The following is a 23300-nucleotide window of genomic DNA, read 5'->3' on the forward strand; positions in this document are numbered from 1 at the left end:
AACCTTGCACGAGAAACTCGACAAACTTGTACAGAAATTGTCTCATTCCTGTTAGCTACTGAGTGCGTTGACAATGACAGTTACAATAACTTTCCGCTCGGCGCAACAATAGAAAGTTTCCACTTAACGATACTGCATGGATTTTTAGCATTGAGTCTGTTCATCAATTATTCACCTAGGGAAACAATTGACACAAAATAAAAGTTGTGGAAAGCGATAAATGCAATCTTGTGCTTTAAATAACTGGTGCACAGACGTTAAAATAAGTAACTCTTTGTTTCTATGTAGTGGCAAAAAGCAAATAAGCCATACTGTCTGAATTCGCCCTGGTGTCCAAAATCACCCCGTTTGACAGTACATTAAGGAAATTTTTTGTAAAGGACTTTATTTGTACTCATGAAAGAAGTTATCTAAATATTTCAGTTGACTGTCAATAATAATAATAATAATACTTACACAAGTAGTCAATGGAGAGTCTATCATAGAATATAAGTAACTTAAGGAGTAAAATTAACAACTTACCAAATAGCTGTGGTACTGATTTGTCAAAAAGCGTACAAGAAGACTGAGAATGTTACCAGCTTTCGTATGAAATTTTGTTTATAGAGTAAACAAACACACACAGACACACACACACACACACACACACACACACACACAGATTTACAGACACACAGATTTACTTACATGTTACATTGTTCAGGCTAACTATATTGTGGCTGTCACTGCAGTCTGAGTGGGATAAGGACTGTGTCAGGTGGAGTGGGCATGCTTGCTGCCCGGACAGCGATGACTTAAATAAGAGTGCACATAGATGCCCTGTCTCTACATTACAGAGTGTAAAGGATTAATAGGATGGGTGTATCCTGAGTTCTCCCCTGTACAGGATCCCCAGATCTACTACTGAGATGGCACTCACAGTCAAGTGTATGAGTGAGATATTAAGCTCAGTAAAAGGATATGGTTTTGGTATGATACAGTATAATGCCTTTGGAGAATGTTTTTCATGAAAGAAAAAAGCAAAAAGTGCAATAATGTGAGAATGTTATGTGTAGTGATAGATATTTTTTGTTGTTGTTATATACATGGATTACATTTTTTACCAAACAAATAATCTGTGTAATTCCTCAATGTATTGAATGTGCTGTTTAACAGGTACTTTTTAATGGCCTTTTGAAATAAGATGGTTTTAATGATCTCTTTAATCTTCTTGGGCAGATTATTGTACAGTTTTATTCCTTGGTAGAAAATGCTGTTGTGAGTTTTACATGTATTCCTTTCAGGTAAATGTAAGTTCATTGTAGATCTTCCTCCATGGCCATGAACAGCAGCAATTATCAACATTTTTTGTATGTACTAAATGAATTGGTAGGTGTACTAACATGGTGTAGTAAAAATCCCCAATGTTGTGAACATATCTTTACAATGAGGCCAATTACTATTTTTCATTATTATTCTTAGGGCCATTTTCTGTCATTTGAAAACTGTGTTCATAAATTGTACATTTGTTCCCCAGAAAAGAATTTGATAGCTAACAATTGATTGTCCAGATGAATAGTATATAACTAAAGACACTGGCTGTTACAAACTGTTGACAGAACTACTAGAGTGTAACATGCTGGTGATAATTTGTTTGCAAGTATCTTTGTGTGTTCACACCAATTCAGCTGTGAATTAATATTTATTCACAGAAATTTTGTATTTCTTGTGTGAGCTATAGAGCTACCACCTACATTTAAATTAACTATGTCACTTTCACTCTTCAAATAGAAGTATATGACCTTAGATTTATGTATGTTCAATATAACTTCATTGCATATCGACCAATTGTAAACTTCCTTGAGGATTTTGTTTCCTTTCTCTGCAAGATTTCTCTTGTTGTATCAGTGACTATAACATGGCTGTCATCAGAAAAGAGAATTTTTTCACCCTGAGTGACACTTTTGGGAAAACCAACTGTGTATATCAAGAATAGTATTGTTCCTAGTATTAGTGCATTTTGGTTCTAACCAGTTTTTGCCTTATTTGAGTGGCTGGTGTTTACTTAATAATGTATGCAACTCCACAATTTTGGGTTCACTACTTATTATACTTAATGTCATCTTGTTGGGATGATAACCTGTTCCTTAGCTTTGTAATGCAAGTAGCGGATAAATCAGGTTAGCTCTCACATCCAACAGCAGTCTAGTGGCGGAGTTTATCAGATAAATTATGACAATGTTGAAGCATAATTTTTAGAAATACTGTCCAGGAATCAATAGTTGCTCTAAGAGTCACATAGATGAAATTATTGAGGTGGGTAAGGGGAGAGGGGTTAAAGTTATGTTTACATAATACGTTAAAGTAAACACAGTGGCGTGCAGTAATCCGTTAAAAAAAAAAATTGACAAAGAGCTATTTTACTTGGTCCAGTCCTTAATAGAACTCATAGTGTATAGTATTCACATGTTCCACTGACAATGAAGGTCCAACTTTTCTAATATTTGCAACACATTTTAATCAAAATAATCACAAACCTGCATTAGAGAATTCACCATTGGGTCCTGAAGCACTGATAATACTAAGTTTTTGTGGATGCCAATGCTTGTTCTTTCACAGAAATGTCAGCATGTTAATGGTCATAAGAGTCGTGCAGAGATGTTAGCATAGGGTATGGCTCCCACAGACCAACTTTATGGGGGTTGAATGGATCTTATAAAGACTGGCAGAAGGACATGTTGTGATATCTGAATCTACATGATCATTAGACAGACTGTTGGAGTTTGCTACTCAGAATGGACTATAGGTATTAATAGTAATTATTTTTTGTGAAATATGTGGTGGTCCAGGAAATCAGAAAAGTTTGTCAATCCATTTTAACCTTCTGCATTGGAAATACCTCATTTGCATGTACAAGCACAATATAGAAAATTATGATAAATTATACAAAAATCTTTGTTAATGGTTTCATCAATTTGTGAGGCATGGCACTTTGTGCATAAAAATTAAGTCAACAAAAGTACAGTAGCAAAGGTCAGGATCTAACAAGTGCAGAGGCAAAATCTGCCATGGGAAATGTAACAGGTCACAAACTTTTAATGTTCCTTGCTTTGTAAGTTAATTAGTTTCGCAAGTACTGAACTACATTACTGGTCAGAATACCAGTCTTTCTGATTATTGGCATTGCCAAGTCCATAAACACACATCAACTCACATGAAATTTGCTGTTGCTTACTGTAGAAGAAATTTTAATTAGCCTAACTTTTAATAAACATGATTTTAGAGAAAACTAATTGTATTTTTGCAGTCAGCTCATTTGAGAATATGACTGCAATAATGAAGTGGAATGAAATCTGATACAAATAATAATTAGATGATTTTTGTGGCTACGTTACATATATATGTTACAGAAAATCAGAACCAAATAGCAATTAAAAACAGAAAAAAATAATTCGTACAGATGCAACTGGAGCAGCTCTGTCTCAAGGTGTTGTATTGATTCAAGTATTGGGCTAGTGCATAGGTACATAGGATTTTTCCATACATTTAGTAAACACAGCAGATACACATAACAGAGACTTTAATCATCAGTAATACATTCTCCTTCACTTTTTACAAGTCTGCCAATGGTGGGGTAAGTTTCTGATTCTGTGACCATAGAAATAATATGGATTTGAGGCAAAGAACTCATCAAGTCATGTTTGGAGCACATTTTCATTTAGAAAAGAAGTTCCTCGAAGGTTGTTCAATAGAGAGTGAAAAAGGTGAAAAACCTAAGGACACAATATCAGATAATAAGATGAATGCAGAATGACTTTCCAACCCAGCTCCTTATAGCATTTTTTGTCAGTCTAGCAGAATGTGGGTGGGTGTTAGAGCAGAGTAGCATCACTTCACACAGTCTTCCTGATTGTTGTTCTTGGACTGCATCTGTGAGACATCTCAGTTGTTGACAATAAATGTCGGCAGTGATGATTACACTGGGGAAGCAATTCATATTACCCCAAATCGTTGCTGTTTCACCAGATGCATAACATTATCTTTTGTGAATGCACACAGGACTTTGTACAAAGAATTGCTGTTTTTTTGGACTCAGCCATTCCTTTCTTTTCGTTATGTTAGCATGAAGTCACCATTTCTTGTCACCAGTAACAATACAGGATATGAATGATAATTGTTGTTCATGAGCCAATTGATGACGAGCAAATAGAGATGCCCATATGGCCTCTCAAAATCAGTCCTGTGTCCCTATGGGCATCCATTACTGACATATTATTGGTTTTTGTGATTTTGGCTCAGAGCATGTGGTATCCATGCACATGATTTTTGAACCTTCATCATTGCATGCAAATGTTGCATGATTATGGAATGATCATGGCTCATCACATTGGCTAGTTCTTGAGTACATTGACATGGATCATTATGAATTAATGTGTTTAAACAAACTTCATCAAATGCCGAAGGCCTTCCTGATTGTGAAGAGTCAAAACAATTCTCTGTGCTGTGTCCAATGGCATTATCTCCAAACGTGATGTTATAACCATGAGCAACCAGTGAGCAGTACTCAGCAGAGAATGGAGATGTGAAGCCACCAGGCGGGGGAGCTGCTGGAGGTATCACTAACAATGGACAGCCGAGACAGACAAACAAGTAGGGGATGACAAACACTATGACCAACCAGGACACAACACGAGGTGAGAATTGTGGCGAGACAACAACAATGAAGGAACAATCCAAACAATGACAGTGTGTACCTCCACACAAGGAACTGGAACACAGTACAGCTGAGACGCACATGCGAACCACGGCGAATACCAGACTGCCGGTGTAGAGCCACGCGGCCACCTGAATACATGACTGCAGGAAACGCAACTGGCTGCAGGCTTCACATGGTACAGAGAGTGGCATACTCACATGTGAGGCTCAAGGTGCAGGCACACACCGGAGCACAGAGACCCCTAGTGGATATCCAGGACCATAACCCCTGGCGTGCATTCAACTTCTGTGCCTTCCGACACCAGACATGGCACAAATGTTTCTAGCTGCCTCTGATGCTGTCACCCCCCTACTGAATGCAAACAGAGGAATATGTTGGAAAAGTTCTGATTTCTCCACTTGGCATTCCATTTTCTAGCATCCAAAGCTCCACTCACTATCCCCAAGGGACAATATGACAATATGTAAACTCAAATGTAAAAAGTGATCTACAAATAAAATTGATAAATAGGTCCATAGCAAGCAGAGTACCATGCAAAATAAAAATGCTATGAACTTATGCACCAGTCAAAAAATTCATTAATCTCTCTATGTTTTGAGACAAATGACAGCAGAGAAATCAGCTTGTAATTACCTGTCTTCTGCACTCCTTTTCTTTAACAGGGGCACAATGCATGCTGTTTTAATTAACCTGGAAAGTTTCTGAATGTGAATACTCATTTATTACATAAAGCAGACAGTGTACACTTAATTGGGTTGTACTTGAGGTAACTTTAGTATCTCTGGTACACATGTCTCAGTAGCCCCCCAATACACTCCTTTACAGTGTCTGCTGACCACATGACAGTAGTCAGGGCAATTGGGCAATTCCTAGCTGCTTATGAACAGTGAACTAACTCATATTATGCCTGAAAGCAGCATTCACATTGTGGTTGCATTATGATTGATGCAATGTGTTACATAACAATAAACAAATAATTTTAAACTAATCTTTCTGGTTCAGTTTTAATTTTTGGAGTTTGTTACAAGTATTACAAGCCTCCTTTAAGAATGACAAAACAAAAACCTGGAACATAATTTACTGATTCCCTGGAGATACTTGGAATATCTGTGAAAGGGGCGACTTACACAAAACTTATTTATAGCCCACACTGAAATGTTGTTCAGGTGTATGGGATCCAAGCAATCACATTATATGAAGGGGAGTGGAGTAAATGTTCACAGTCTTGTTTGGCTGGTGCAGGTCTCACAGCATACTGAAGTCTTTGTTTATTGCACTGATATTCCTGTTTGGCATCCCTACTCTCTCTGCCCAGTGATACTTACACTTCCAAGCAGCACTATCTATTAGAGTATCCCCACAGAGGCTGCCCTCCTTGCTCTCTGTAATGCAGAGCAGCTGCGAGGAGCTGTCATTAACTGTCAGGTGTGGAGTGTGCTGTTGTGAGTGCCAGCTGTGCTGTGACTTGGGCAAGGAGTGGACACAGCAGGATCTTAACTCAAAGAAGCATAATGCAGGTCATGCCATGGTAGGTTTGCACGCAGGACATGACTGGATCAATTCTCAGATAAGTGTTGCAGAAGTGTGCCTAATGAGTCATACCATGACATGAGCATGAGTGAGACATGACCAGACCATTTCTTGGAGAGGTGTTACCTGCAATGCTAATGCCATATAGACGGTAAGGTAGCAGGTGGTGTGGGAGTCATCTGATGCGGCCATACCAGGATTTGGAGTAGGTGTGTGGTTCCATGGGCTATGGCAGAGGAAGTGGTGCATCAAGAGATGCATTCACACAAGCGTGTGGACTGCTGGGAGTGGCATCTTTCAAGTCGGAACTCTTGAGCAGATGATTGTGAGGGCACTGTCTGATGACAAACTAGATGAAACAGAAGTGTAATCAACATTGTGTGGTTGCACACATACATGTTCAGCTCACTGTATGCAGGCTGTGTTCAAAATCAGTGTTGTGTCCCTATGGGCATCCACTACTGACATATTATTGGTAATTGTGACACTGTGCTTAGATGATCCTTAGCAAGTTCAAATGCATCCCTCATTTTATTGGTCCAAAGTACTTGTCTTTTCCCCTGCTTGTTTGGGCTAGTGAGGATGACTATTAGGGGTGCTTTTATTGGCTCTGCTTGCAGTTGATGACACTGATAGAAGTTAAAGATCCCTAAGAAGTGACAAAGCTCAGGGGAATTCAAAGTTAAAGGAAGTTGTTTGATGAGATTAGGTTGGTCAGCTGTAGGTTTGGCTCTGTGGCATTTACTATATGCCATAGGAAGCCTTCAGCCTTCCACAGCTGAGACTTCTCTTCATTAATGACCATGCCACCATCCTGAAAGGCAGTGAGAACATGTTTGAGGTGCTGGTTGTGTTGCTGGGGTAAGGCTGAAAAAACAAAAATTTAGGATATCATCTAAGTGGGTACAGCAGAAGTTGAACTGAAAAAGTATCCCATCTATGAATGCTGCCATATTTGGGCTGCATTCTTCAGACTGCATGACATGAAGAGGTACTCAAATAAGCAAAATGGTGTGATTATTGCTGTTTTTGCAACGTCATTTAGGTTTGTGGAAAGCTGGAGGTACGCCTTTTTACAGTCCATCAGACTAAAGATAGTAGCACCTGCAACTGATTGCATGAAGTCCTGAATATTTGTTATTGGCTAACTACCATACACTGTTCGGAAGTTGAGAGCTCTGTTGTTCCCATAGTGTCTGATGGTCCCATCTTTCTTCCACAAAAGCTTTATCAGTGATGCCCACATGTTTCCAAAGGGCAGACTATTCCTTTGTTCAACAGTCTGTTAGCCACTGGGCTGGGGCTAAATGGCACACTTTGTCTCAAAACGGTGCGCTAGCAATCATTAGAATCTAGTTCACCAGGACATGTGGATTGCACATTGTTGCACTTTTGACTTTGAGAAAATTGCTATGGGGTTCAGTGCACTGCTTGGTAATGCAGAGTGTGCCGTGCTACATCTACATCAACATCTACATAGATGTTCCACACACTACCATATGGTGCATGGTGGAGGGTGCCCTGTAGCACTACTAGTCATTTCCTTCATTGTTCTACTTGCAAATAGAATGAGGAAAAAAACAACTGTCTATATGCTTACATATGATTCCTGATCTCTCATTTCTTATCTTTGTGGTCCTTATGTGCAATGTACATTGGTGGCAGTAGAATCGTTTGGCAGTCAGTTTCAAATGTTGATTCTCTAAATTTTCTCAATAATGTTTCTTTAAAGGAATGTCACCTTCCCTCCAGTGATTCCCAGTTGAGTTCCTGAACCATCTCCTTAACACTTATGTGTTCTTCGAATGGATTGATAACAAATCTAGCAGTCTGCCTCTGAATTGCTTCAATGTCTTCCTTGAATCAAACCTAGTACAGATCCCAAATACTCAAGCAGCACTCGAGAGTTGGTTGCACCAGCATCCTATATATACTATCCTTTACAGGTGAACCACTCTTTCCGAAAATTCTTCCAATAAACTGAAGTCAACCATTCACCTACCACAGTTCTCACACGCTCATTCTATTTTATAAAGCTCTGCAACATTATGCCCAGATATTTAATTCAGTTGACTGTGTCACACAGGACACTGGTAATACTGTATCCTAACACTACAGTTTTGTTCTTCCTACTCATCCTCATTAACCTGCGTTGCAAGAGATGCGTCCAGGGCCATTGACTGCACAGGTGTTGGGTGCACTGACACCTGACAACGGGGAAGGGCTCAGCAGGGTGAGTATGGTCACACTCACTCCACCTGTCCTCAGCTGTGTGGTGGGTATGCACAAGGTTCAAGTAGTGCTCACACGCCAGAGTGAGAGCAGCAGACAGGTCATTTATACACTGTCAGAGTGTTGCATTTTTGGTGTGGAGAGCATTCAAAACTGAATGGCAGTCAAGGTACCACTGATGCATTCTCAACAGGTCCATTGTCATAACCCATTCCTTGAACATATTCAGAGCACATAAATACATCAACCTCACGCATAGTGGGACATGCCATTGTTCCACCAGGAAGTAGTTGCCTCTGTTGTTATTTGTAGACATACAATCTACCTCCCAGAGGTGGGGGTTGTGAGGCATGTGTTTGATACATACATGGCAGTTGTAGGTCATTTGCTGATTTCATGTGGAATAGTGGGTCTAGTGAACCCATGTGTGGAGTCTGGAAATTCTCAAGGCTGATGGCAGTTCCTTGTGGCAGCAGCAGACTGATTTTGGTACCAGCTTTGAGGTGACAGTGGCACTTGACCCATCATTGCCAGCTGATGTTGCGGTAGTGTGAGTAGTTGGCCCAGGTTGCCTTCTGAGGGGGCGTGGTGATGTTATCCTTGTATGTTGTTGTAGATGTTTGTGGCGAGTTAGTGATCTTGGTTGTTTGACCGTGGTCACCCGCTGTATGGTATGGAATTTCATGAGGCATTTATTCATTGATGATGTTGCATCACAGTAAACATCCTGTTGGCCAGAATTGATTTTCTTTTTCAAGTGGATCTACCTCATGGCGATCATTGCCATATATAACTGCGGTGGAAGTTTCACTATGCACAGTGTCCATAGAGCTACATCTTGGATCAAGTGTTGTATGCATCCAATGTGAAATCTGGGATGACATATTGTCTGCAAGTTGCTCCTCATATATTGCTTCTATGTCTACATCTACATCTACGTGATTACTCTGATATTCACAATAAAGTGCCTGGCAGAGGGTTCAATGAACCACCTTCAAGCTGTCTCTCTACCGTTCCACTCTCAAACGGCACAAGGGAAAAATGACCACTTAAATTTTTCTGTGCAAGCCCTGATTTCTCTTATTTTATCGTGATGATCATTTCTCCCAATGTAGGTGGGCACCGACAGAATGTTTTTGTAATTGGAGGAGAAAACTGGTGGTTGAAATTTCAGTAGAAGATCCAGTTACAACGAAAAACACCTTTGTTTTAATGATTGCCACTCCAATTCACATATCATGTCTGTGACACTATCTCCCCTATTTTGCAATAATACAAAATGAGCTGCCATTCTTTGTACTTTTTCGATGTCATCCATCAGTCCCACCTGATGCGTATCTCACACTGCACAGCAATACTCCAGAATAGGGCAGACAAGCGTGGTGTAAGCAGTCTCTTTAGTAGACCTGTTGCACCTTCTAAGTGTTCTGCCAATGAATCACAGTCTTTGGTTTGCTCTACCCACAATATTATCTATGTGATCGTTCCAATTTAGATTATATGTAATTGTAATCCCTAAGTATTTAGTTGAATTTACAGCCTTCAGATTTGAGTGACTTATCGCATAATCAAAATTTAGCTGATTTCTTTTATTACTCATGTGAATAACTTCACACTTTTCCTTATTTAGGGTCAATTGCCACTTTTTGCACAATACAGATATCTTATCTAAATCATTTTGCAAGTCATTTTGATCATCTGATGACTTTACAAGACGGTAAATGACAGCATCATCTGCAAACAATCTAAGATGGCTACTCAGATTGTCTCCTATGTCATTAATATAGATCAGGAACAATAGAGGGCCTATAACACTTCCTTTGGGAATGCCAGATATTACTTCTGTTTTACTCTATGACTTTCTGTCTATTACTACAAACTGTGACCTTTCTGACAGGAAATCATGAATCTAGTTGCACAACTGAGGTGATACTCTGTAGGCATGCAGTTTGGTTAGAAGACGCTTGTGAGGAATGGTGTCAAAAACCTTCTGGAAATGTAAAAATATGGAATCAATTTGACATCCCTTGTCAATAGCACTTATTACTTCATGAGTATAAAGAGCTAGTTGTGTTTCACAAGAACGATATTTTCTGAAACCGTGCTGACTATTTGTCAATAAATCATTTTCTTCAAGGTACTTCATAATGTTCGAATACAGCATATGTTCCAAAACCCTGCTGCAAATCGACATTAGTGATATAGGCCTGTAGTTCAGCAGATTACTCCTACTTCCCTTTTTGGGTATTGGTTTGACTTGAGCAATTTTCCAGTCTTCAGGTACAGATCTTTCTGTGAGTGAGTGGTTGTATATAATTGCTAAATATGGAGCTATTTTATCAGCATACTCTGAGAGGAACCTGACTGGTATACAATCTTGCCTTTAATAAGCGATTTAAGCTGCTTCGTTACTCTGAGGATATCTACTTCTATGTTTCTCATCTTGGCAGTTGTTCTTGATTGGAATTCAGGAATATTTACTTCCTCTTCTTTGTTGACGGAGTTTCAGAAAACTGTGTTTAGTAACTCTGCTGTAGTGGCACAGTCATCAGTGAGTTCACCATTGCTATCATGCAGTGAAGGTATTGATGTGTGTCTCTCAATTGCTGTAGATACTATCTCTTTGAAAACATTCCACAACTTTTCTACACTTACATGATCAGATCGGAAGGAGTGACAACTGCCTCTTAAAAAGGTGATAAGAGCATTTTTATCAGCTTTTTTAAATAGATATACTTTGCGTTTCTTTTTGATGGTTGTAGGTGTTACGGTATTCAGCCTAGCAGCAACTGCCTTGTGGTTGCTAATCCCTGTATTCGTCACATACAGGATTTTTTGTTGCTAAAAGGTCAAGTATGCTTTTGCAACCATTTACACTTCGAGTGGGCTCATGAACTAATTGTTCAAAATAATTTTCTGAGAAAGCATTCAGTTTAATTTCGGATGATGTTTTATGCCTGCCGCTGGCTTTAAACATATAATTTTTACAGCGTGTCGAGGGTAGATTAAAGTCACCACCGACTGTAATTGTAGGAGCGGGGTACTTATTTGAAATGAGACTCAAGTTTTCTGTGAACTGTTCGGCAACTATATCTTCTGAGTCGGGGGGTCAGTAAAACGACCCAATTAATAGTTTAGTCCAATTGTCAGGTATAACCTCTACCCATACTATTTCACACAGACTATCTACTTCAATTTCGCTACAAGGCACACTACCTCTACAGCAATAAATACTCCACCACCAACTGTATTTAATCTATCCTTTCTGAACACTGTTAGATCGTTCGAAAAAATTTTGGCTGAACTTATTTCCAGCTTTGTTTTAATTGCTGTTCTGGTGTCTGTGACATGCACTGCAGAAGAGTCAATTTTGAGGTCTTGTACTTATTTTGAGTGGGTAGTGTGAGTATGACATCACTGATGTGGTCTGTGTGTTCTGCCAGATGGCAAATTAAAGTCACAATTTGGGTGTCATCATCCAGAATACCTATGGTATTGAAAACACATTACATAGCTGCACACCAGAGGGTGGATTGTTCTGGGTGAAACATCAATTGTTTAAGTTGAGAGGTCAGTCAGTGCACATCATGATGGGCATGTGGTAACAGCATAATTACAGCTGAACGAAAGAGTGTCAGTGGCAAAATGACATGCGGTACTCAGGGTGCAGTTGTGAAGTTGGTAGCCATGTGTGGAGTGGGTGGCCAGTGGTGGAGCCAGATGTGAAGTGATCATCTGTCCAACCACCATTTGTGACACGGTTGACATGGGTGTCACATGAAATGCATCACAGTTCAAAAGTAGTTCTGTTCGTCACACTGATTAGAGGTAGCTTGTGTCTGAAGTCTGCTGGAAGATTACCTGGTTAGGAAAGGTAATAAGTTGGGGAAGATTAAAAATAAATGGCAGGTCACAAAGACCCAAGGTTTAGAAGAACTTACCTGTCATAAGTATAAGGGAAGATAAAGGGGATAGAAAGAGTAGGAGGTCAGAGATAATACATTGATAAGCACTTTGGCAGCTTAAGTCCAGAGATAATGAAAGGATAGTTTGAGAGCTAAAGACAGAATAAAAGTGAAAAAATTGGAAAGTGAAATGAACACTGCAGTTCAAGTTAGGAGGAAATAGGAACAGAAGACAGTTAAATATAAAAAGGTGAGAAAGAGAGAGAGAGAGAGAGAGAGAGAGAGAGAGAGAGAGAGAGAGAGGAGAAAATGAAGATAAAAAAGAGAGAAAAGTCACAGAGTAAACAAATAAATAAATACTATAAAAGAGAGAGAGACTGATGCTGGGGGGGGGGGGGTGTAGGTTAAGAGAAATTAAGTCTGGGAGGGCAGCGGTGTCTGAGGACATGTTGGAGAATAAGTTCCCATCTCCAATGTCCGTGGAAACCAGTATGGGTGGAGAGATCAAAATGGCTCATGTGGTGTAGCAGGCACACTAATACTGTAGAGCACATTCAGCATGTTGTTCTGCCTTTGATGTTTCAGAGTTTACAGGCAGTGGGGCTGGAGTAAGTGGTAGTAGGTGAGTGCATGGGGAAAGTTTTTCAAAGGGTTACTTGTAAGTGTAAGAATGTTATTGTGAGATCAAATGTACGGATTGTGTATAATTTATCACAATTTATATGTAAAAGTAACTATATTGCTTGTGTAAAGGATAGGTATATCTACTGCAAGTATTAGTATTAGTTTCAAAGATAATTTTTAAATAGATTTATATATTCTGAAAACAAATTTTTAATGATTCCCCTAAGCTTGATACACTTTGTACAAATTGACTTTCATGACAGGCACCTGAATGATCTGGAATGGCTCTTTTTAAATCAGAATCAGTTGGTTTCTTTGGAAGATGAATTACCACCAGATGGAGCAAAACTAATACTGTTACATGTATCTGACAACAAGCTCCAGAAATTGCCACAAGATCTTCGAAAGTATATTTACTTGGAGAGTCTCTTTGTCTCAAAAAATGAAATACAGAGCTTCAATGGAACATTACAGAAACTAAGAAAACTAAAAAGATTGCATGCTGACCACAATAAGATCAAAGAGGTAAGCTGAATATTAAGAAATACTTTTAGAATATGATCAGTGATAGTTGAAACAGCTGTATGCATGGGATTCATAAAATTCTAATAAAACTGATTTATCTTTATTAGAAAAACTATATCTCAAACTTCTGGAGAAAATGTTTACTGCTCTAAGAGCTTAAAAGATGCGCGAAGAGAAACATGATCAAGAGATGCATTCTACAGTGAGAACATGAATAAAATGCAAGAATGAGTGTTATATTAACTACATCTCAGTTCTCTGTATATTGTGTATCACTCTTGGCATGATATTCTTCATTTGTGTGGCCATGATGTCCATAGTTGCTGTACGGTTATTTAGGGCATATCAAATCCATCTTTTTAACTACTAAAAATCTATATTTATTTTATCATACATATTTGTTTTATTCAGTTAAAACATCATTAGTGGTTGCATTTTTCATCTGATTTTGCTTACATCCCATCCAAACATGTTATGGGCATGCACATTTTCCATGTATTGTTATGTTTGACACTGATGTTCTTTTTCTAATATCAATTTGACTTGCAGCAATACACATTTTCTGAAATAAAACTTAAGTAGAATTTGCACCATTAACATTAAATTCTTAGGAAGAACACACAAATTATCTGTGCTGCAAACTAGCTTCTGTACTTTTTAATGTATAAATTAAGGAGCAATGTGAGCAATCAGTTACTTCTCCAGTCATATTTTGCTTTCTTTGATTCTCAACTGTAGTATGGAATATTGCTCTGGGACAATTCCTCAGGTGCTGAATGTATTCGCAGATGGCAGCAGAAGATAATCAGACATTTAGTAAGACTATCACCCAGACAGTTCTGCAAGAACCACTGTAAATGTCTTAGCATAATGACATTACCTAGCTTGTGTGTGTGATATATGCCAGAGAAAATCTGGAAAAATTCAAAATGAGATGTGGTATGCAACACCAGAAATAGTCACTAACTGGATTGCAATAGTCCATAATAACTGTAAATACTTGAGTATAAGGTTTGTCAATAAGCTACCATACTCAGCTCATACAGTACCACTAAATAAATATAATAATAAGAGCATATTACAAACTCAGCTGAAATATAGTGAAGTCTATTCAACTGAAGAATTCCTGGAAACTAATCATTGTAATATATGTTTTTCCTGAGTGACAAAGAAAATCCCTTAGTACTTAAATAAACTAATCATTTCATGTATATGTAATTGATTATTGTATAAAACTTGACATCACTGTAAACTCCAACAAAGCCCATTGTAAGATAAATACTGAAAGGTGAATAAAAATATTCTATTACATTTGCTTACATTCCTCAGTGTATGAAGATAATCGCTAGTAATTAAAAAAATCTAAATAAACATCGGTGTTGGAATTTACAGTCAGGTTCTTCTTCAGAAAATGTGTAATGCTACAAGTCAGAACGATATAAGATCATAAACACCAGTGCCAAATACAAGACTCTGAATCATATGCATGCTGATCTCACTTTCGAATTTAAGCAAAATCAGACAAAAATTCAATCACTGGCGATGCTTTAAGTGAATGAAATGAACTGTATGTGGTAACACATAAACACATTTTTATTAGTTGCAAAGGCTGATATAAAACACCTTAAGCCAGACATTCCAGCATTGCCTCACGGGGGGACAAAAGCCTGTGAGTGCTTGTCAGCTCACCTGTGGGCAGGTGCAGTCTGTTCTATTGCACACATTCTGTACCTGCATGAGTGGCCACTCATGCCTGCAGGCATGTGGCTGTGACATTTCAATCTTATGGGTCAGCTCTTTGCCCACCAACCATGTCCTCACACTAGTCCACCTGTGCCTGTGCTGAACAGACTGTCTTAATCTCTTGCCTTGAGTTACTTTATTCTTCCTGTGGCATCTTTTTCTGTCTTGTTTTACATTCTGACTTACATTCAATCAGCTGAAACCCAATTACGTACCTGTTACCTTTTCATCTTCATTACATCTATCAGTGCTGCCCCACTTTTGACTGTATTCAAAACTGGTATTATTCCCAGAATGGAATTTTCACTCTGCAGCAGAGTGTGCACTGATATGAAATTTTCTGTTAGATTAAAACTGTGTGCCGGACGGAGACACAAACTCAGGCCCTTTGACTTTTGTGGGCAAGTACTCCCCCACGTTCGAGTCTCAGTCAGGCACACAGTTTTAATCTGCTAGGAAGTTTCACTGTTATTATCAGTCTTAATTTTCCTGTTTGCATTCTTTTTTTTTTTATTTTTATTAATTGACATGCATATGCATCATATTTCTATTATATTTGTATGTGGTAAAATTTTCAGCTTTCATCAGATGAATTTATGGATCTTGAAAATATGGAAGATCTGCAGTTGGGACACAACTGCCTTTCAGTATTGAATGGATCACTTCTTCCACTAAGGTCCCTTCGCTGTGTGAACCTAACACACAATCTTTTTGAGAACATGACACTGAGGGAGATTACAGGTCTGAGAAACCTCAGAGTTATTGATCTCTCTCATAATCAAATAAGGCATTTAAGCAGTGGTCCAATGACAGTAAGTATGCAAATATTGATGCTTCTAACACAATTGCATGTACTACAAAATAATTTGAAGAATTTAACAAATTAGAAAATAAAAGTGTTAAGAGATCTTACTGTTAAGCCAATACATTCTGCACTTTAATAGTCTCAAGACAAGTTCTGGCACAATCAAACGAAATCTAAGACAGGATTCTCTCTCTCTCTCTCTCTCTCTCTCTCTCTCTCTCCCTCCCTCCCTCTCCCTCCCCCTCCCCCCTACTCTCCTTCTCCATATACAACATTGTGTTATTGTGTTTTACTTTTACAAACTTCAGGTTTTTCAGCCCCCACTATCATACATGATATTATTTCTTCCAGCCCTTCCCTTTGTTTGCATCCTCAACTGCCACAAGTGCAAGTACTACAAGCACCTCATCAAATACATGCCTCTCCCATTCAGGCCTCTTCCGGTTTTTATCAAATGCTACTCAAAAAGGGAAAAAAGAGATGAATATTCCAATTACTTTATGATATTCATAAGCTAGCATATCTGACATGTATTCTGAATCATGCTAGGCAACAAACTCCACTGTAGATTACACCATTAATGCACTGTTCACAGTATATCTCTGTTATTAAAAAGTTAGAGTCTGAAACATGAGGACTTTTGTTGTTCACAGTAAATATTCATCATTATTGCAATTGTGCATCTCATATGTTAAAATAGTTCTCCAATTAAATTCTTAGTTTGATTGAATGAGTATTTTCTACTGTATAAAGTGCTGTTTCAAACTGTATGAGTAATAATTGTTTTCCAGTCCAGTAGCCCGTCTGGTACAGCAACTGTGTGTAGAATATCTGAATTAAAATGGTTTTGGTTGTACTTTATTCTTTTATTGACAATTTGTTTCATCTTCATGGGGCATCTGCAAGTTATCCTAAAATTTTCCTTTTATAACATTTTAAAAACCATAAAGTTGCTCTGTCGAACAAGGGAAATTCCAGGTAGGAATTATCAGCAATGAAAGAAAAGATAGATTGCTACTTATCATAAAGAAGACACATTAAGTTGCAGACAGGCACATTAAAAGACACTTACATAAAGCTTTCAGCCACAGCCTTAATCAGAAAAAGAGAAACACACACCATTCCTACACACAAGCAAGCCCACCTCATGCACACATGATCAACTCCAACAGCTCAGGTCAGGATGCTAGACTGAAGTACACAACAAATCAGATGTATCTATAGAGACCTTAGTAAAGTCTGCCCTGCTGGTACAACTTTATTAAGGCCCCTGAGAGTTCATTCTCATTTGATGTTTGCTTCAATTTAGCACAGAGCGATTTTATGGTTTTTAAAATGTTGTAAAAGGGAAAGGTCTCTAGGGATTCATCTGATTTGACAAATGCTTCAGTCTAGCACAGGTCCATTATTATTATTTTTTTTTTTAAATTATGTGGTAAAGGGAAAATTTTAAGATAATCTGAAGGTGTCCCACAAAGGTGAAATGCATTCTTAATAAAAGAATAAATTGCAGTCAAGATTGTTCTTAATTAAACAATATGTGGTTAATGACAAATAATGTGATGTGTGATGTGATGGTTAAGACACAGAACTTATAATTAGGGAAAGTGATGTTCAAATCACATTTAGCCATCCTGATTTACTTTTTCATACTACATTTTTCTCAAACTGAATAAATACTACTCCCTTAATGATCCTTATGAAAATGATATGTTCAGCCCTAATCATCCTTCATTTTGTACTAGCAAAGTTGCTGACATTTTACTGGTTTATGTTACTTAGGAACTACAGAAGGTCAAAATTGAGGTTTTGTTCTGTTATGCATTTTAGGTTCATTAACTTAGACATAATCCTATTAGTAATGCAGGTATTTTATTTTTTTTTTATTTTTCACCTTCTCCTTGTGGTTGATGATCTCTCACAATAATTTTCATTTTATAGGTAAATGAGTTGTTCCTGGTACATAAGCATTTACAGGTTAAATGATCAGTGTCAATCATTTAAAATGTCCCACATCTTATATTATATAAAACAGCTGTACATCAGTACTAAGTGCTCACCAATTCATTTAGATGGTTACAGTAATTATATAAGGGACAACTTGTGTCCTGTTTCTAATTATGGTTTGTGCTTAATTTGTCAACACATTATATCTGGAATATGTCATAGCAAATGACATTGTGATATGCAATCTCAGATCTTTCATTGTTTATTAATGGCAAATGAAAATTTTTGTCAGACCAAGATTTGAACAAATATCTCCTACTTATCAAGAGCAGCTGCCTTATTGATTTACATAATCCTAGCATGACTTGCAAGACTTCTCAATGTCAGTGATATTCCTTCCTGTTACTTCCAAAGTCTACAACTAGAGATTCCCCTGTGAGGTTCATGGGAACAGCAGCAATATCATTTGGTGAATGGGTGTGTGGTGGTGGACCATTGCTTATCCTGTCATTGAAAATTTTTGGAATTGATTTAAATTTGCTGAAATGAAATAGACATGGCATATCCTTTACATTGCTGATATGGCATTTCTCAGTGGATTTCACTGCTATAATTTCATCACATTTTCATCGATTCTGTTCCTATTGACACCATTCATTTCAGTAAATTTATTTCAATGGCATTTTGCTTCAGGTTACAAAATGGTGTAATCTTTCTTGTGTTCCACTGCCATTGGAGGATATATATCTCAGTATGTATGTTTGTTGTCTGATTGTAAAAACAAAGTACTTATTTCCCATTACTGTTATTTTTGTGTCTTTCATATGCTTATCTCATATTGTTAAGGGGTATTGTGAATTCTTGGAACTCAGATTACTTCAGTCATTACATAAATTGATAAAACTAAGTGAAAACATGTTGCTAAAGTTAAAATGGATGTGCTATTTCTGATCTCTATCATAATCACCATGTATGTTTCCTTTACGAAGCAGTCCTATTGCTAAGTGAGCCAAACTTTAACAATGTGAAACTTTTCAACTGCCCAGTCTCTATTTGTTTTTTAGACTAATCTTGTTTACACTAACTTTGTTCATTAATGTGCACCTGTAATGCTACATAATATTATAATAGTTCATTTGCTACTACTATTACTACCTGAATGTGTGGTATCTGTTCTTCCAGACATGTCCAACAGGACAGACACCACACATTCATACAATTGATTCACCTAGCTGGACAGTGGATCCACCTTCTTCAGTGTGGATGCACAAATATGTCTGACCTCCAGCGATAATCTCAGAGTAGTGACCATGGAGGAAATGGACAGGGACTGTGGATAGGTGGCACTTGATGGGAATGTGAATTGGTTGTGAGGCATGCCTAGATAGTCCGCGCAGTTGCAATAACGCTTTGTCCCAGATGGTGCAATGGTTAACACACTTGTCTAATAAGCAGGAGATCCCAGGTTTGAATCCTGGTTGGGAACACATTTTCACTTATCACCGTTAATTTCGCAGATGTCTTGATGCACCTGACAGCAGTAATCCCCCTCCCTTTTCCTTTCTTTCTTCCCCTCCCCACCTTCAGTTTACATATTACTTCTACATATATTACATAGCACTTTTGCAGGTATATTTAAACAAAACTCAAGCCACAAAAATATAGAGCACCTTAGGAAACATGTAGGACTACTCTTATCAGTTCAGGAATATCGAACAATGGAAACTCCAGGTAGGAATATCAACAATATTGGGAAAAGGATAGACTGTTACTCACTGTAAAGGTGACACACTGACCTGCAGATAGGCACAACAAAAAGACTGTTACACATTTAGCTTTCAGCAAAGCCTTCTTCAGAAAAGAAAACACACACACATTCACACAAGCAAGCACATCTTATGCACACGTGAAGGTTGTGATTTGAAATGTAATATTAATAAGACAATGGAAAATCCAGGATGGAATAATGATAATATAGGAAAAGGATAGTTACTACTTACCATATAGTGGAGATGCTGAGTGAATCACAGATAGGGACAACAAAAAGGCTGCCAAAAAATCTTTCAGCCAAACAGACCTTCATCAGAATAGACAACATACACATACACACTGAAGCAAATACAGCTAACACACACATGATCACAGTCTCTGGCTACTGAGGCCAGACTGTGAGCAGCAGTGCATTATGGAGGAAGCAAACTAGGTGGTGTGGGTAAGGAGGAGGCAGGGGCAGGCAGTGGGTAGGAGTGGGGGATGGTAAAGAGCTGCTTGTGGGAACATATAGGTAGGTGCAGTCAGGAGGTTAGATGGAGAGTGGGGAGATTTGGGGGGGGGGGGGCAGTGGAAAACGAGAGAATAAAAAGACTGTGTGCATTGGTGGAATAGAGGACTGTGTAGTCATGGAAAAGGAACAGAGAAGGGATAGGTGGGTAAAGGACAATGAGTAATGAAGGCTGTGGCCAGGAAGGTTATGGGGACCTAGGATGTATTGTAGAGAGAATTCCCACCTGTCCAATTCAGAAATGTTGGTGTTGGTTGCAAGGATCCAGATGGCACAGGCTGTGAAGCAGTCAATGAAATGAAGAACATTGTGTTGGGTAGTGTGCTCAGAAACTGGGTGGTCCAGCTGCTTCTTGGTCATAGTTTGTTGGTGGCCATTCATGCAGACAGTAGCCTGTTAGTTGTCATGCCCACATAAAATCCAGCATAGTGGTTGCAGCTCAGCTTGTAGATCAAATGACTGGTTTCATAAGTAGCCCTGCCCTCGTTGGGATAGATGATGCTTGTGAGTGGGCTGGAGTAGGTGGTGGTGGGAGGATGTATGGGACAGGTCTTGCATCTAGGTGTGTTACAGTGATATGGGTCATGACACAAGAAGTTGGGATCACAGGTTGTGTAGGGATGGATGAGGATATTGCGCAGGTTCAGCGGGTGGCAGAATTCTGGGGTAAGAAGGATAATGGTTAGGACATTCCTCATTTCAGGGTATGGCAAGAGGTAGTCAAAACACTAGCAGAGAATGTGATTCAGGTGCTCTACTCCTGGGTGGCACTGAGTCACAAGAGGAATGCTCCTCTGTGACCAGACAGTGGGACTTGGGAGGTGGAGGGTGACTGGAGGGATTAGGCACATGGGATCTGTTTTTGTACAAGGTGGGGAGGATAATTAAGGTCTGTGAAGGCCTCTGTGGGACCCTTGGTATATTTTGAGAGGGCTGCTTGTCACTACAGATGCAATGGACATGGGTGGCTAGGCTGTGTGGAAGGAACTTTTTGATATGGAGTGGGTGGAAGCTGTTGAAGTGGAGGTATTGCTGTTGGTTGGTAGGTTTGACATTGACAGAGGTACTGATGTAGCTATCTTTAAGGTGGAGGACAACACTGAGGAAGGTGGCTTGTTGGATTGAGGAGAGCCAGGTGAAGTGAATGAGGGAGAAGTTATTGAGGTTTTTGAGGAATGTGGATAAAGTGTCCTCACCCTTGATAAAGATCACAAAAATGTCAGCCATGAATCTGAAACAGGTGAGGGGTTTGGGATTCTGAGTGGATAGAAAGGATCCTTCTAGATGGCCCATGACTAGGTTGGCATAGGTTGGTGCCATGCGGGTTTCCATAGCTGTACCCTGGATTTCTTTGTGGGTGATGCCTTCAGAGGAGAAATAACTGTGGCTGAGGACATATTTGGTCATGGCAACCAGAAAGCAGGTTGTAGTTATGAAATCCATCAGGCATTGGGAAAGGTAGCATTCAAGAGGGGCAAGGCCACAGGCATTAATGTGTTAGTGCAAAGAGAGCTGGCATCAGTAGTGACGAGCAGGGCACCATGTGGCAAAAGGAACAGGAAATGTGGAGAGTCAGTGGAGGAAATGGTTGATATCATTTATTTAGGAGGGTGGGATTTAGGTAATAAGCTGAAGGAGTCACTCTACAAGAGCAAAAATTCTCTCAGTGTGGCCGCAGTAACTGGCCACAATGGGGCATCTGGGTGGCTGGGTTTATGGAGTTTAGAAAGCATGTACAAAATGCAAATGCAAGAAGCAGTAGAAGTGAGGAGAGAGGTGGACTCCAGGGAGACATTCTCGGGCCTAAGGATTTGAGGAGAGACTGAAGATCCTGCTGGATTTCTGGAAAGGTGTCACTGAGGTAGGGTTTGTAGGTGGATGAATCTGACAGCTGGCAGAGTCCTTCTGCCAGGTAATCCCTGTAGTTCAAAACAAAATTGGTGGAGCCATTGCCAGCAGGTAGATTTATAAGGTCAGGGTCAGTTTTTAGGTGATAGATTATGGTTCTTTCTGCAAATGTGAGGTTAGCTTGCATGTTGAGGGATTTGAGGTATGATGGTGAGGCAAGGTCCAAGGTTAAGAAATTCGGGAAAGTCAACAGGGGGTGATTTGGGGGCAGTGGGAATGATGGAGGAGTGAACTGGGTCAGGCAGGGCTCAACATTGCTCTTTGGTTGAGTCTTATTGGTAGGGTTGGTGGTGACAAAGTTGTTAAAGATGTTCTCTCCTTCTCCTGACCCCTACAGTGGAAACATGTTTTCGTCATCAACCGTACCAGTGACACTCAACCAAAGACCAATGTTGAACCCTGGCTGACTCAGTTCAGTCCTCCATCCAACTGTGATCCACCCCCACTGTCTCCAAAATTCCTTTGTTAACTTTCCAGAATTTCTAAACCTCAAACCTTGTGTCACCATCATTCCACAAATCCCCCAACATGTAAACTAATCCTACATCTGCAGAGAGAATCACAATCCACCACATTAAACTTCATCCCAACCTTGTAATCCTACCTACTGACAATAGTTCCACCAATGCTGTTTTTGAACTGCAAGGATTACCTGGCAGAAGAACTCTGCCAGCTGTCAGATTCATCCACTTACAAACCCTGCTCTTCTAGTATCTGTGTTTGTAGACAAAATTAGTGGATATAAGGTCCACCCATTATGCAACCAACCATTTTTTCTTATAAGCTCAAACATATTCCAGAACCATTGTACCATCCTCAGTGGGTTTTCTTCTTTCAGTTCTGTCTACCTTTTATGGAACTGAATTAAGAATACCCACTGATGATGGCACATGTTTGTGTTTATATGAAAAAGCAGTGTTTGCATAACAGGCAGACCTTACATCCAGTAACAAATTGAAAATATTTGCTGTTCTTGCCACAAAATATGTCAGGAATACCACAAATCACAAAGAGAAACAGCTTTTATATTTATATATTTATTTTTCTCATGAAATATATATTACCCAACAAAGTGAACTGAAGGCCTTCCAGGGTAGTAATACC

The 23300-nt window shown here is 39.0% G+C and overlaps 1 protein-coding gene across 1 annotated transcript in view; it reads left to right on the forward strand.

Moving 5' to 3' along the window:
• Positions 1–23300, forward strand: part of LOC124725978 (leucine-rich repeat and death domain-containing protein 1) — a 222797-nt gene that overhangs the window by 165468 nt on the left and 34029 nt on the right. Inside the window, exons 4-5 of the mRNA XM_047248464.1 lie at positions 13251–13512; positions 15834–16067. Coding sequence (XP_047104420.1) covers positions 13251–13512; positions 15834–16067 — 496 coding nt within the window. The remainder of the gene's footprint in view (positions 1–13250; positions 13513–15833; positions 16068–23300) is intronic.

This window comes from Schistocerca piceifrons, chromosome 1, assembly GCF_021461385.2.
Source record: "Schistocerca piceifrons isolate TAMUIC-IGC-003096 chromosome 1, iqSchPice1.1, whole genome shotgun sequence".
Taxonomy (NCBI): domain Eukaryota; kingdom Metazoa; phylum Arthropoda; class Insecta; order Orthoptera; family Acrididae; genus Schistocerca; species Schistocerca piceifrons.